The sequence below is a fragment of the Pogona vitticeps genome, chromosome 11 (genome assembly GCF_051106095.1).
Source record: "Pogona vitticeps strain Pit_001003342236 chromosome 11, PviZW2.1, whole genome shotgun sequence".
NCBI classification, from domain to species: Eukaryota; Metazoa; Chordata; class Lepidosauria; order Squamata; family Agamidae; genus Pogona; species Pogona vitticeps.
In genome coordinates, this window is record NC_135793.1 from 3,980,039 (window position 1) to 3,992,729 (window position 12,691).

At 48.1% G+C, this 12,691-nt stretch overlaps 1 protein-coding gene across 2 annotated transcripts in view; it reads left to right on the forward strand.

Annotated features, from left to right (window-relative positions):
• The window catches only part of COL4A6 (collagen type IV alpha 6 chain), a 123,043-nt gene that overhangs the window by 89,721 nt on the left and 20,631 nt on the right, over positions 1-12,691 (forward strand). Inside the window, exons 16-28 of one of the 2 annotated variants that reach the window (XM_072981252.2) lie at positions 44-97; positions 521-590; positions 1,551-1,661; positions 1,840-1,989; positions 2,486-2,590; positions 3,061-3,218; positions 3,767-3,946; positions 4,051-4,234; positions 5,517-5,570; positions 6,910-6,981; positions 8,893-9,000; positions 9,400-9,621; positions 11,016-11,177. In XM_072981252.2, coding sequence (XP_072837353.2) covers positions 44-97; positions 521-590; positions 1,551-1,661; positions 1,840-1,989; positions 2,486-2,590; positions 3,061-3,218; positions 3,767-3,946; positions 4,051-4,234; positions 5,517-5,570; positions 6,910-6,981; positions 8,893-9,000; positions 9,400-9,621; positions 11,016-11,177 — 1,630 coding nt within the window. The remainder of the gene's footprint in view (positions 1-43; positions 98-520; positions 591-1,550; positions 1,662-1,839; positions 1,990-2,485; positions 2,591-3,060; positions 3,219-3,766; positions 3,947-4,050; positions 4,235-5,516; positions 5,571-6,909; positions 6,982-8,892; positions 9,001-9,399; positions 9,622-11,015; positions 11,178-12,691) is intronic. The other variant, XM_072981253.2, reaches the window with a different exon arrangement.

Here is a 12,691-nt window from a genome sequence, read left to right on the forward strand (position 1 = left end):
ATGATGGCCCTTGGGTCACCTTTTACCGTTCTTCGTCTTACAGGGCCAACTGGGCAAGCCAGGACTTCCTGGACGGGATGGATCTCCAGGAGGAAGGGTAAGTTTTTGCAGGAAAAAGCCATCCCACTAGGGCCGACCTTTTCAATAGTCAGAAGAAGAAAGAAAAAATGTATGTGGTTCTCCTGCATACAAGCTATCCGATTGCAGGAAAGTTAATTTTGGCTCATAAGGAGCACCATCTCAGGATTATGTGGTTGCTCATGGCCGGGCGAGAGCCCCCAAAGTTTGCAGAACCGCAAATAATATTTAGTGGGTGGGAGCCTTTTCTAGCAATGTGTGCATTTTGGGCGGTGGAAGAACAAATCACGCAGATCCCTACCTGTGTTCCAGTTTGCATGGTGCAAACACATGGGGTGTTTTTTTCCACCTTAGAGTCAAGGAGGGTTGACCTCCCATTTGGAATTAAGGGAGAATGGCTGACGTGGATCGTGGAATCATGTCTGTGTGCTTAATTTTCCAGGGCGAGTTTGGGGATGTGGGCCCTCCAGGTCCCACGGTGATTGTCGACACGGAAGGGGCCGTGATCTCAGGTGCATTTTTTAAAAATTACTTTTGCAAGTAGAGAATTTTATCTCTCAATACAGATACATACAACAATATTGAACACACGCAGGCTATATCATCATCAAACAGTGGTGCCTCGCTTAATGAGCGCACCCTTTAACGACGAATCTGCATAGCGATGCTTTTTTTGCAATCGCTAATGCGATCGCATTGCGATGTTTTAGATAGGGAAAACATTGCGTTGCGATGATTGGTAAGCGTTTTGCTTACCGATCTTTGCATTGCGATGTTTTACAAACAGCTGAGCGGCGGTCCCAAAATGGCTGCCAGGTCAACAAAATGGCCGCCCACAGCGTTTTCACGCCCTGCCCTCATTTGCCGGGTGGCGAAAATGGTGGCCGGATGGAGGATTCCCTGTATAGCGGTGAGTTTTTCCCCAATAGGAACGCATTAAGCAGAGTTTAACGTTCCTATGGGTTCCCGCCCCCCGCATAGCGACGAATCCGGATAGCAACGTTAATCCTAGAACGGATTGACGTCGCTATGCGGGACACCACTGTAATCTTAGAACTGCAGAGTGGGAAGAAGCCCCATGGATCTATGGGTCCAGCCCCTCTCCGGGAGGCCCGGGGCGGGGAATCGAACTCCCAACCTCTGGCTTTGCAGCCAGAGAGCTAAACCACTCAGCTGAATATAGGTTGCAGCTTATATTGAAACCAGTAATGGGACGCCCTCTGTGGCACTGATACAGATGCAAACCCTGGACCATTCAAGGGTTGTGAACCCATTGATGGTGTCTTCAGGATTGTTACTGCTGAGGTTAATATGGAAGGTTGGGGTGGGGGGTTGAGGTTGAATCTACGGTGTTCAGAATCCTCCAGCCGTTGTGATTTTGGGAGCCGGAGTTGAAAGAAGTAACTTCTTTACGCTATAGATTAATGCAGGGCAATACTGATAGACTTCTTCCCTCCTCTTTTCAACACTAGGTCCTTCTGGAGAACCTGGGACACCAGGAAGACCTGGCCCTAGAGGTGATGAAGGGCCTGTTGGGTCACCGGGCTTTCCCGGTCCACCAGGATTTCCTGCACCTTTCCCAGGTAAATTGGTTGAGCATCCTCATCTTGAAAGAGGAGTCTAATCGGAGTGGCCTTCTCTTTTGGAACAACCTAAATCCGATGGTCCTCCAATGCTTTTGGATGAGCATCTCAGAAGAAGGTAATGCAAACTTTATGGAGCTCCAGTGTGGCTCTAGTTCGATTTCTCTGTCTTTCGCAGCATCACCTGGTCCGATGGGAGTCCCAGGTGTTCCAGGATTGAGAGGCGATCGAGGAGAACCAGGCAGATCAACAGTTGGGCTACCTGGTCCACCTGGCAAGGATGGAGCCCCTGGTCCCCCAGGCGTTCAGGGGTTGCCTGGCCCATCAGGTGAGCCTATGACTTGGTTCAGTTCTCTTCTGGCCTTAGGTGTAAGCATAAACGTTTGGCTTCGTGCCCTTCCATGAATGAAGGGAAAGAGAAGCTCCCACCTTGCTGATGGACCACCGTGAAGACACTCCATATCATCTGTTCTGGGAGGCTCATCATCACTGAGACTGATTCGGACTTGGATGGAGACCACCAGAAGATGCTGTTATTGGGGAGGGGGTGGACCTCGATGGCAGAGAACACGTTTTGTGTGCTGAAGGCCGCGAGTTCAGTCTGCATCATCTCCAGGTTCAGCTGGAACAAATCCTGCCTGCCACCTTGGAGAGCGATGGTCGGTATTCAGCGCTGACAGGACCACACATAGATGATGGATGTGACTCCATTGCTTCCGATGCCATTCCCCATCTTTTGCAATTCGCGACCACGTGCTTTCCTAGATCTTTCTCCACCAAAAACAAACCAGGAGTGGATTATTAATCTGTCTTTGAAACTCCAGGTCCCATCGAGACGGCAGAAGGCATCTTTGCTGGGCAACCTGGCGAGCCGGGCGCACCTGGGCCAAGAGGACCCCCGGGAACCTTTGGTCTGAAAGGCTACAAAGGTGAGCAGGATTCCCCCCAGGTCTTTATGGGTTTTCTCCCTGAGATCACCAAAAGGTGGACAATGGAACAGAGCTTGGTCTGCACCCCTCGCAGAATAGTTCTGTTTTCTGTAAAAACAAATGATGTCCGATTCGGTGGCTTAGTGCAGGCAAGGCAGGTCTCCAGCAGTGCAGGGACCACCTACGCCCATCCCCAGATTTTGGGATGCTGCACTTTGCTGCTGTGACCCCAGTCTCGGGGCCCTTCTTGAGTGCCATCAAGGCACAGAAATGCGCTTCCCGATCCCATCACTGCTTAATTTCTGATGAGCAGCAAAACATACAACTTTTCACTATCTTGTTTTGCTGCTTTAAATAATAAGAATAATAATGTTAAAAACCCTGCTTCTCGGATGTTTTCATTCTGATGGAGCCTTCCAACATGTCTGCGCTCAAAAATGATATCTGAAGGTGAACTGTTGTTTTCGAAGGTGATGGTGGGGACTGCGCTTGCGATGGAGGAGTTACAAGAGCCGGAGCGAAAGGGGAGCCTGGCCTACCCGGCCCCCCTGGAGTCCCAGGGGTCGTGGGGCCAAAGGGGCCTTTGGGAGAACCAGGACTTGGTGCCCCAGGACCGCCTGGCCCACCGGTGAGTAAGGAGTGGTTTTTCTCCATTTACGAATGGCGGAGACTAGGATAGGCATTTATTGCCTAAAAACCCACAGACAGTTTATGAAAAATAGCCGCCTTTGCCTGAGGGGTGCAAAAACGGAAATGAAGGTAGGAAGAAAGGATGCTGGCTGTTGTGGGAAACCCTTTGGCAGTCAATGAATAATTCAGGGAATCAGACATTGATTATAAAACCGGTGTGGGGCAATTAATAGGATGGAGAAACAGAAGTTCAGATTTCCCAGGGGCCCTGAATCCGACGGGATTTCTTGCTGAAAATCAGGTGGCTGTCATTGTCTCTCGGCTTGATCTGCCCCCTCACAGTGTTGTTGTGGAGCTTAAATGGAAAGGAAAGGTGTCCATGTTTGTTGGCCAAGATCCTTCCAGGGTGAGAGAAATCCCAGCAAACCATACTATTAATGCTCTAGACCAGTGGTTCTCAACCTCGGATCCCAACGTTCCTATTGGCACAAGGTGGATACAGCCCTGGACTTAAATAAACCTGTTTTTGCTTCCTTGTAACCCAAGGGTTTCGTTGGCCCAGCTGGTCTTCCAGGCCTGAAGGGAGTAAAAGGAGAACCGTTTTTAGCCGCCGGCAGAGCCCTCCGAGGAGATCCGGGTGACGTTGGCCTTCGAGGTTCTTCTGGCTTTCCCGGAATTCCAGGTCGGGACGGCGTCCCAGGTTTTCCGGGTCGACCTGGGCTTCCCGTAAGTTTGTCCAAACCCCGTTGATCTGTCTCATCTTCACTGAAGTGGGGACGCAGATCCTTTGTTTCCTTTGTTCACTTCTTGATTTGTGTCGTGTCTCGTAGGGTGATGGTGGCCTCGGCTTCCCAGGCGACAAAGGTTTGCCAGGATTACCTGGTATGAAGGGCCGGCGTGGCGAGGTTGGTCTTCCCGGCGTTGGTTTTCCAGGCGCAATTGGGCTTAGCGGGCCTTCGGGTGACCCTGGAATCGATGGGTTGCCGGGGCAACCTGGCCTCCCAGGTCCTCCAGGTATGGGCTTGAAGGGGGCTGTTCTTCTTTGGAATTGGCCACACATTAACCAACATCACTGGATCACACAGGGGTTATAAAATATTACGAGCTCCTGTGGTCCATCTGCCACTCACCAAGATGGCATTCGTGCACCAAACATGGCAGCCGCCATGAATGGCTTCGCTGGTGATGGTTAGAGACACCGTGACAAGGAATGGAAGCCACTGTTGCTGCTTCTCCTCCTGCCTGCCCTTGGGAGGTAGTCAAGGATTGGGGCTCATGAAAGAGAAGCCCATTGGATGTCACCATTGCCTGCAGGTAGAAGGAAGGTGGAGTGAACTGATCCTTCATCTCAGTAATGCTGAACCCATGGTCATCACTAGGGTTCCCTTGCTGACAGTGAGTGTCTTGTCTTCAGCCCAGAAATCCTGGAGTGTACCATTAGACTCCATTGGGGAAGGAAACTGATTTGTCAATGTTCTTTCCAAAGCTTGGGGAAAACCTTCCTTTTTTAAAAAAAAAACTACCGCTCCCAGAATGCCCTACGTTGTCCTTTGAACTAGTTTTCAGCAATGCCGTAAATGCCTTTTCCTTCTTCTTAAGTTCTGCCAATGCCAGCTTTTGAAAAAGTAGGTTAACAACGGCTTTGTGTTGCTTTCTTTCCTGTTGCTTCTATTGCTTAATAGGACCTGCGCGTGCTTAAATGTCATTTCATAAACAGAGAGATGTCTTTTCTCTCACCGTGTTTGAAAATATACTTTACCTATATTCACAGGCACAGCACATTTTTGTATATCTGACCTCCCCCTCACATAATGTTTCTAAAAGCGAGAAGGCCCATATGAATTAAGTGGACTTAAGGACTAGATGAATGTCCGGTTCAGAGATTGGTACGAACGACCGGTTCGGCAGTTCGTGGCGGTTCGACTTTCAGACAAACAGGTGTTTTGTGTTCCCTAACCCCACCTTCTTCAGTGACACCCCCCTCCTGCTCAGAGGCAGCACCCTGGATTCCCTGCCCCACCTCCTCCAGGCGCCACCTGCTGGAGGAAGGCAGAACCAAACACCAGTTCGTCCAAAGGACGAATCAGCACAAACTGATGAACCGATGGTTCGTGCCCATCTCTAGTCCCGTTGAATTGAATGCCTTCCATTCGTGCAACCTATTTGGTGCCTTTGAATATAGGAGGTTCGTGCTTCAGAGCGAGCCAATGGCCAATCTCGTGGGTTGTCCTTTTATTGTCTCTCTCCCCCCCGCCGCCTCTGTTTTAACTTGTGCTCCTTTGCTTAACTGGTCTAGGTGACTGCTGCTGCGGTGAGGAGGTTGTTAATGGCATCTTAGACCCGGAGGGAGGTGAGAGCGAGGCTGGGCAGTTGTCACCCTTGTGGGGTTGGGCAGAATCCGTTTCCTTCCTGGTAGGACACGAGATGCACAAGGGAGAAGCACGTTGTGTGACACGGCAGGAGGGGAGGGGAGTCGTATCGGGTGCTCGTAGAAGGCGGAGCAAAAGACAGCCATTGGGAAGCTTGCTTTATGTGTGCTTTACCCTCACCCTTCCACCCCCAAACGTCGTGCTCCAGCGCTAAACCTCTGCCTCCTTGTGGCTGTGCACTTCCATCTCTTTGCTTACTGCCTATCCAACTGACCGAGTGGCTTTGGGACAATCACAGCAATAAAAATGGCACCATTGCCAGAAGGATGGCTCACCTCCCCATTTCGTCCGGTCCCAGTTTGGCCAGAGAGGAAACACAGATGCGTACCCCAGAATAAATTACTGAACCTATGTAGGTCTCTGCATAAGTTCTCTAGTTAAATGTGTAATTTATTCTAGTCACATTGAATTGAGTGTTTGGCTGAGGCCTGGTCAAGTACAAGACCAAAGCGGGGAGGGGAAGTGGGGGGTCAGAGAAATGGCGGCCTTGTGTGAACTTGGGCTGTAGACTGTAGTCGGTTAAATCAGAGGTCCCCAACCCCCGGTCCATGGCCCAGTGCCCATCCGTGGCCTGAGACAAAGTGCGCCACAGAGACAGACCTCCCACCCTCCGCACGCACTCATCCCCACACAGCTGATTCGTGCATAACCGCGCTCCAGCATGCCCATGCAAGCGCCATGCAGCCGTTTGTGCATGCGAATGAGCGCGCACCTACACAAGTGCCGCCCCGCCATTTGTCCATGCTCACGAGCGTGCATGCACCCGTACGAGTGCCATCCTTAATTATGCCTAAGGATTAGGTCAGGATTCAAAAGAAGCAGAAGAGTGCAGAAATATTATCCTCCAGAACGTTTGGAAATCTTCGCGGGTCTCCATTTCCTTGACCCTGGGTGGAGATGGTGAATATTAAGAAACCATGAGTCAGCTTAATAGCCAAGGATGAGTTTCCACCAGTGAACCGGCTTTTAATGGTATCCAAAAATGTTTCAGGGACTCACAGACAAGTGCCTGAAAGGAAAGTCACCCTCATGGGATCACTCAGCAGGACTTGCCTCTCGGAGACGGGAAACGTTAATCATCTTGGACCATAAATCTCACCGGCTATGCTGGTTGAGACATTTTAGATGCTGTAATCCCAAATATTAACACTTCCTGTCTCTGGTTATGAGGATAAATATTTTGGATAAATACTCTTCCTAGATCCGGCCATAAGGGGCCATGTGACATTTCAATGCATTTTTTTCTCTCTCTCTCTGCAGGTATAACTTTGCCCTGTGTGATTCCTGGTGCATTTGGACCACCGGGATTTCCTGGCTCTCCAGGATTCCCAGGTATGAAGCATTCATAATAATCATGTCCCTTCAATTCAATTCCGATTTACGGTAGATCTTTATCAGGGTTTTCCAGGTAGAGAAATCTCAGAAGTGCTTTACCCTTCCCTTCCTCTAGGGGCAACCTTGGGACTGTGCAGCTGGCCCAAGGCTACCCAGGATGGCTCTTTCTCCCAGGAGGCACAGAGGGGGGATCGAACTCTCAGCCTCTGGCTCCACAGCCATAGGCGTAAACCACTGAGCTATCCAGCCAGCTATCAGACTGTGTAAAGTTTACAATATACACCTGTGATCTGTATCTCTTACTAGTGGCCATCTGGGCCGAATCTTTTTTTTTTCCCCTAAAAGATCATGATGCCTCCAAGACCAGCTGTGCCACAGAGAGGTTGGCTGGAAGTGGCAGGAATAAGTTTATCTTTCTGTTAACGTTTAGTTCTGCAAAAGTGTTTCTGAGAGCTGAACTCTGGAGGCAGGACAGAGATCAGGGTCCACAAAGAAAAAGCCATGCGGTCTCCAGAATTGCCCAAATGTCATGGTAGCTGATCCTTTTATTGGACCACTAAGAAATCATACAAAGGGCAAGCTTTTGTCGATCAAAAAACCCACTTCTTCAGGCCTAGCACAACCCCTTCATGGATGGGGGGGGGGAGAAATTGTAGACAAGAGTCCAAAATTTGATGTGACCTCAGAAATAATTGTGTGGTTTAAAGATGCGGAGATCACACAAGGGTGAGTTGGTTGGTTTTGAAATTAAGAAACCACAGGCATTCTAGGGATTGGACTCGATTATTTTTAAATAGCAGATATAAAAGAGACAATGACGAGGGGTAGAGCAATAAACGTTTGGTTGTTGAAACTACAACAATAAACGGTGAAAAGGAGGGAAAGCGCGGACGTCTGCTGGAGGCCAAACCTCACATCCTTACGGGATCTTCCAGATCGACCCCTTTTATTTGGTATGACTGTCTGTGGGTCACGGCATGGGGGTTGGAGAAGTAGACTGCAGGGATGCTGGCGAGTCTTTGGGTCCGGCTTCCGAACCCGAGTTCGAGTCTTGGGTACCGAGTCTCGAGTCCCAAGAACAAAGCCCAAGTCCCTATTAAAAACAGGCTTTTTTCCCGGGGGGGGGGAAGGGAGAGGTGGGTGGTTCCGAGTCGTAAGTCAAATCTGAGTCAGTAAAAAAACCAACCAACCCTGTGTCAAGTCTGGGTCGAATTGCCGGTGCAACTGAAGTCTGGTTTCACAACGAGTCCTGCTCCTTGAGCCCCCATCCCTGGTGGACTGCAGGACGTATACACACAAGACGGCTGCCCCTCCGTTCAGCTGATCCTCCCACTCCATGTAGGCCCATTCAATCGATGGGATTTCTGTTAAGGTGGAACTCCCTTCCACCGCTGACTCCGTGGATCAAATCTAGTTCGGCCTGGGGGCTGAATTTGCCTCTTAGTCTTGGCATCAATATTTTTTTAAAAAAATTGAAATTCAAAATATATTTTTTTAAAAAACAAATTTTTAATTATCTGGCGAAAGAGAGAGGTTTTAATTTGGTTGGCACAAACTGTATTTAGGATGCGATTCACAAATCAGCTCCGGATTGATGCATGAGAAGGTTATAGCCAATTCAACTCAAAACTTTTTTTTAACCTTATATCTAATTGTATCCGTGGATGCAGCTACCCATCTGGAGACAATATTTACACCTCTAGGTTTTATTGTTAGTCTTTCTGGCCTTTCATCTCTTGTTTTGCTTGCGTTGGTCCTTGAATGGTGAGGACCATCCTCCTTTTAGAATGGCAGAAGCTGGAAGGGATCCCATGGGTCATCCAGTCCAGCCCCGGTCCAGGAGGCCCCGTGGGGGAATCGAACAAGATTCATGACAAACTGTGAATTTCCAATGTATTTCTTTTTCAGGCGCAAAGGGCAGAAAAGGACTTCCAGGCATTCCAGGCCCGCCAGGATTCATGGGCCAAAAGGGACAGCCAGGGGATCAAGGATTCATTGGGGATCTGGGAATGCCAGGTAAAAGCTGGGGACCATTCCCGCTACCATGGGACCTATAAACAGAAACACATGAGTACTGTGCGTACGTGTGCAAAAGAAGGCGAGAAAGGGCCAAAGCAGATGTTCAGAGAAAAGCATCGTACTCGTTCTTATAACACCTGACAAATGTCTCCTACTGTGTTAGATGCTATTCGAGAATTAGACATGCAAAGGAAGCCATTATTTACATTCGAAAGATATTCTTGGTGACACATCTCCTTTTAATTTGCTTTCACAGTGACATCTTTTTTGCTGTTGAGGGAGCACTCCTTCTACCAACGGATTTCTCGAAATGTGTGTTTTGCCTGAGACAGAGATTCATATGGAGACTGCAGCATTACGTTGATTATAATGTCGATGTCGTCCTTGTTGTTTCAGGGTTTCCTGGTATTCGTGGAGATCAGGGGCCGAAAGGATTTCCAGGACCAGATGGGATCGATGGCTTACGTGGCCAACCAGGTCCTCCTGGTTTGCCCGGAGCCAAAGGACCACCTGGTGAAGTCTTTGGGGCTGAAAGTGGAGCTCCGGGAGAACCCGGACGACCTGGACTGTCGGGCAATAAGGGGCTACCGGGAGACCCCGGCCTCCCAGGACCGAAAGGTGGGTTCTTTTGGTACTGCTTTCTAGTTTGAAGAAACAGGAGACAGATAACTTGATGACGCCAAGCTGCTTCGTGCTTGTTTGGGGAACCCACTGCAACCCCTCTCTGTGTTGGTATTCCACGATGGAAAGAAGCACAGATACAATTAATGAGATCCATCAGGCTGGCGAAAAAAACTGGGGGGAATGTGGGAAACTTTCCCCTTCTCCCACTGCTCCATCTACTCCCTTCTTGTGTATTTTCTCCCCCTTTACACCTTTACTCAGTCTGCATTTAACAAACTTTGAGGCTTTTGTCTGTCCTCCCATTGAACTGAAACAACAGGTGGAGGGGAAGAGACATTGCGGTGATTCTGTACGTATTTTGAATCTGTTTGTATACAGAGTCCTATTGGTGTGAATGACAAGGGGCTGGGTTTGACTGACAGTCGCAGGCTGGATGTATGCCAGGCGAGACAGTTCAGATATTCGAGGGGCGGGTTAGAATGCTTGTGTATGGAACGGGGAGCCAATTGGTTGAGATTATTTCTGGCTGTATGGATGCTATTTTATAGATGGGGTGGGGGGGCAGGATGAAAATTGAGATTTACTACTGTAATACTGAAGTCAAAGGGAGATTAGGGGAAAGAGTGGGAGCTGAGAAGTAGATATTTATTTATTTATTTATTTATTTATTTATTTATTTATTTATTTATTTATTTATTTATTTATTTATTTATTTATTTGATTTTTGCCCCACCCCTCTAGACAATGTCTACTCGGGGCGGCTTACATAGATAAAAACACATCAGTATAACATGTATAAAATCATTTAAAAGATACAATTGCAATTATAACGATTAATTCCATAGTTAAGATAGTTAAGAGCTGTACTGTACTGTTACTAAGAGCTGAGGTGTCTGTTTTGATGAAGAAGCTATGAATGCAAATGTATGTTCTTGTTGGAACTTATGCAAAAACAAGCATCCAGCGGTACGTATGCAAAGTATTAAATAAGTTTTAACTATAAAGAAAGAAAGTAAAAGCAGTTTTGGCTGTATGATAAAAATGTGGCAGCTTGTAACATTGAAAATTCTTCATCTTGTGTGTGTATGTGCGTGCGTGCGTGCGTGTGTGTGTGTGAGAGAGAGAGATCAAAAGTGTTCTTATCATAATCTTTTTTGAAGGACAGTATCAAGTGTGTGCTTAGCCGTTGCAGTACTTAAACTGCCGCAGAAACGGGGAAACTGTGGGTTTGCTCACTTGGCTAAAAGGGCCAATCCAGTCCCTATGTATAAATTAAATGGTAACTCCAGATTTAGTGCAGGAGTTTGTGGGTGGCTTGTATTTTTCTTAGCAGAGGAAGTAGGTGAGAGCCACAGAATCCACAAGTCCCTTCTTTTCTCTGTTTTCAGGTTCGGATGGAAGGCCGGGACTGTTTGGGATCAAAGGAGGACGTGGGGACCCGGGACCTCCAGGCCTTCCTGGGCTACCGGGGCCTTCAGGGCCCGTAGGCCCAGTTGGCATCAAAGGAAGACCTGGCCCGGCGGGAATAGGCGGCTTCCCAGGACCTCCAGGTACGTGGTGTCTCAAATCGGAAGAAAGAGGTCTGCTCTCCATCTTGTCTGTTTAGGGACGGAGCCAGTCTACTTGAATAGCTTCGTGGTGTTGAGCCTGGATGTGGTGGGACTCTCAGCGCCACGAGGAGCTTCTAGGGGACATGTAATAAGTCAATGGTTCCCAACCTTGAGTCCTCAAGATGTTCTTGGACTACAACTCCCAGAAGCCTTCGCCGCTAGCCGTGCTGGCCAGGATTTCTGGGAAGTGCAGTCCAAGAACATCTGGAGACCCAACGTTGGGAACCACTGATCTCAAGGATCTTCAATGTAGGACAGTGGTTCCCTACTTTGGATCCCCAGATGTTCTTGGGCTAGAACTCCCAGAAGCTTTCGCTGCTAGCCGTGCTGGCCAGGATTTCTGGGAGCTGTGGTTCAAGAACATCTGGAGGCCCAAGGTTGGGATGTATTATAATAAGTTATCATGATCTGATGGGAGAACATGAATCCAGATGTTTAGATTGGTAGATCTCAAAGCCGCAGCAAGCTGGGAACTCAGTTTGATCACTGATCACAAGTGTGTGCGGAATAACTCAACAAAAAAAGGAAAGCTTTGTTGTGTGTAATGTAGGATGATCATCACAATTCATCACTAACTTTCATGACCCATATTCATGCTTTTAATTTCAGAAATGTATACAACATTTAAGTGTACGCAAAACAAGTGTTTTAACTGCACAAGCGCCCTTCTGCCTTCGAGTTGCCAATTAAGAAATCGAAATTGGGTAAAGATTCTTTAAAAGGGGGGCAAAATTGGCCCCCAAGGCTTTCCCAAGCTTTTTCTTGTTTTTCATTTTCAAAATGTTGGGCAATTGGGGGAGTAACAGTGCTGGGGATGAGGGGTTGCTTTATCCTTTCCTCCTAAAGTGAGCTAAAGGCTCTTCGTAGCTGGAAAGGTTTCCCGCCAAGTACTCCACACACACACGTAAGTGAGTGAGTTTTGACTGCGAAGGTAAGCTCCACCATATTCCAAGTCATTCCTTTGGTTCACCACCTTGTGCTTCTCTCCCTCTTCCTCTGTGTCTGTCTGTTTTTTCCCCTCACCGCATTTCTGTTCCGCCTTTCCACCAATCTCTCCGTTTCCGATGTCACACTGTAAATGGTTTTGGGGTTCTTCACATAGGCTGTCAAGGTGAGAAGGCATTCCGACGTAAAAGCTCCTGGACTAACAGCTACCTAGTTCTTAATGTTGCAAAGCTTGCATTTGGCTATAGGTGAAAACCCTTATTTTTAATTACACAAAGAATTGAGCTGGCATAATTAATGCAGCCAGGCAGAGGGCTTCTGTCATTGGGACGTGGGCGTCTGTTTGGCTACGGTCACTATTTCATCCCTGATACATCTATGTAGAATCAGAGTGCAGACCCACTGGCAATAAGAACCACAGTGAAATCAATTTAAGTGTTATTTACATCGATTTTAACAATTCCCACACACACGACATATGGCCGGAATTGATTTATTTCTTGAACTGG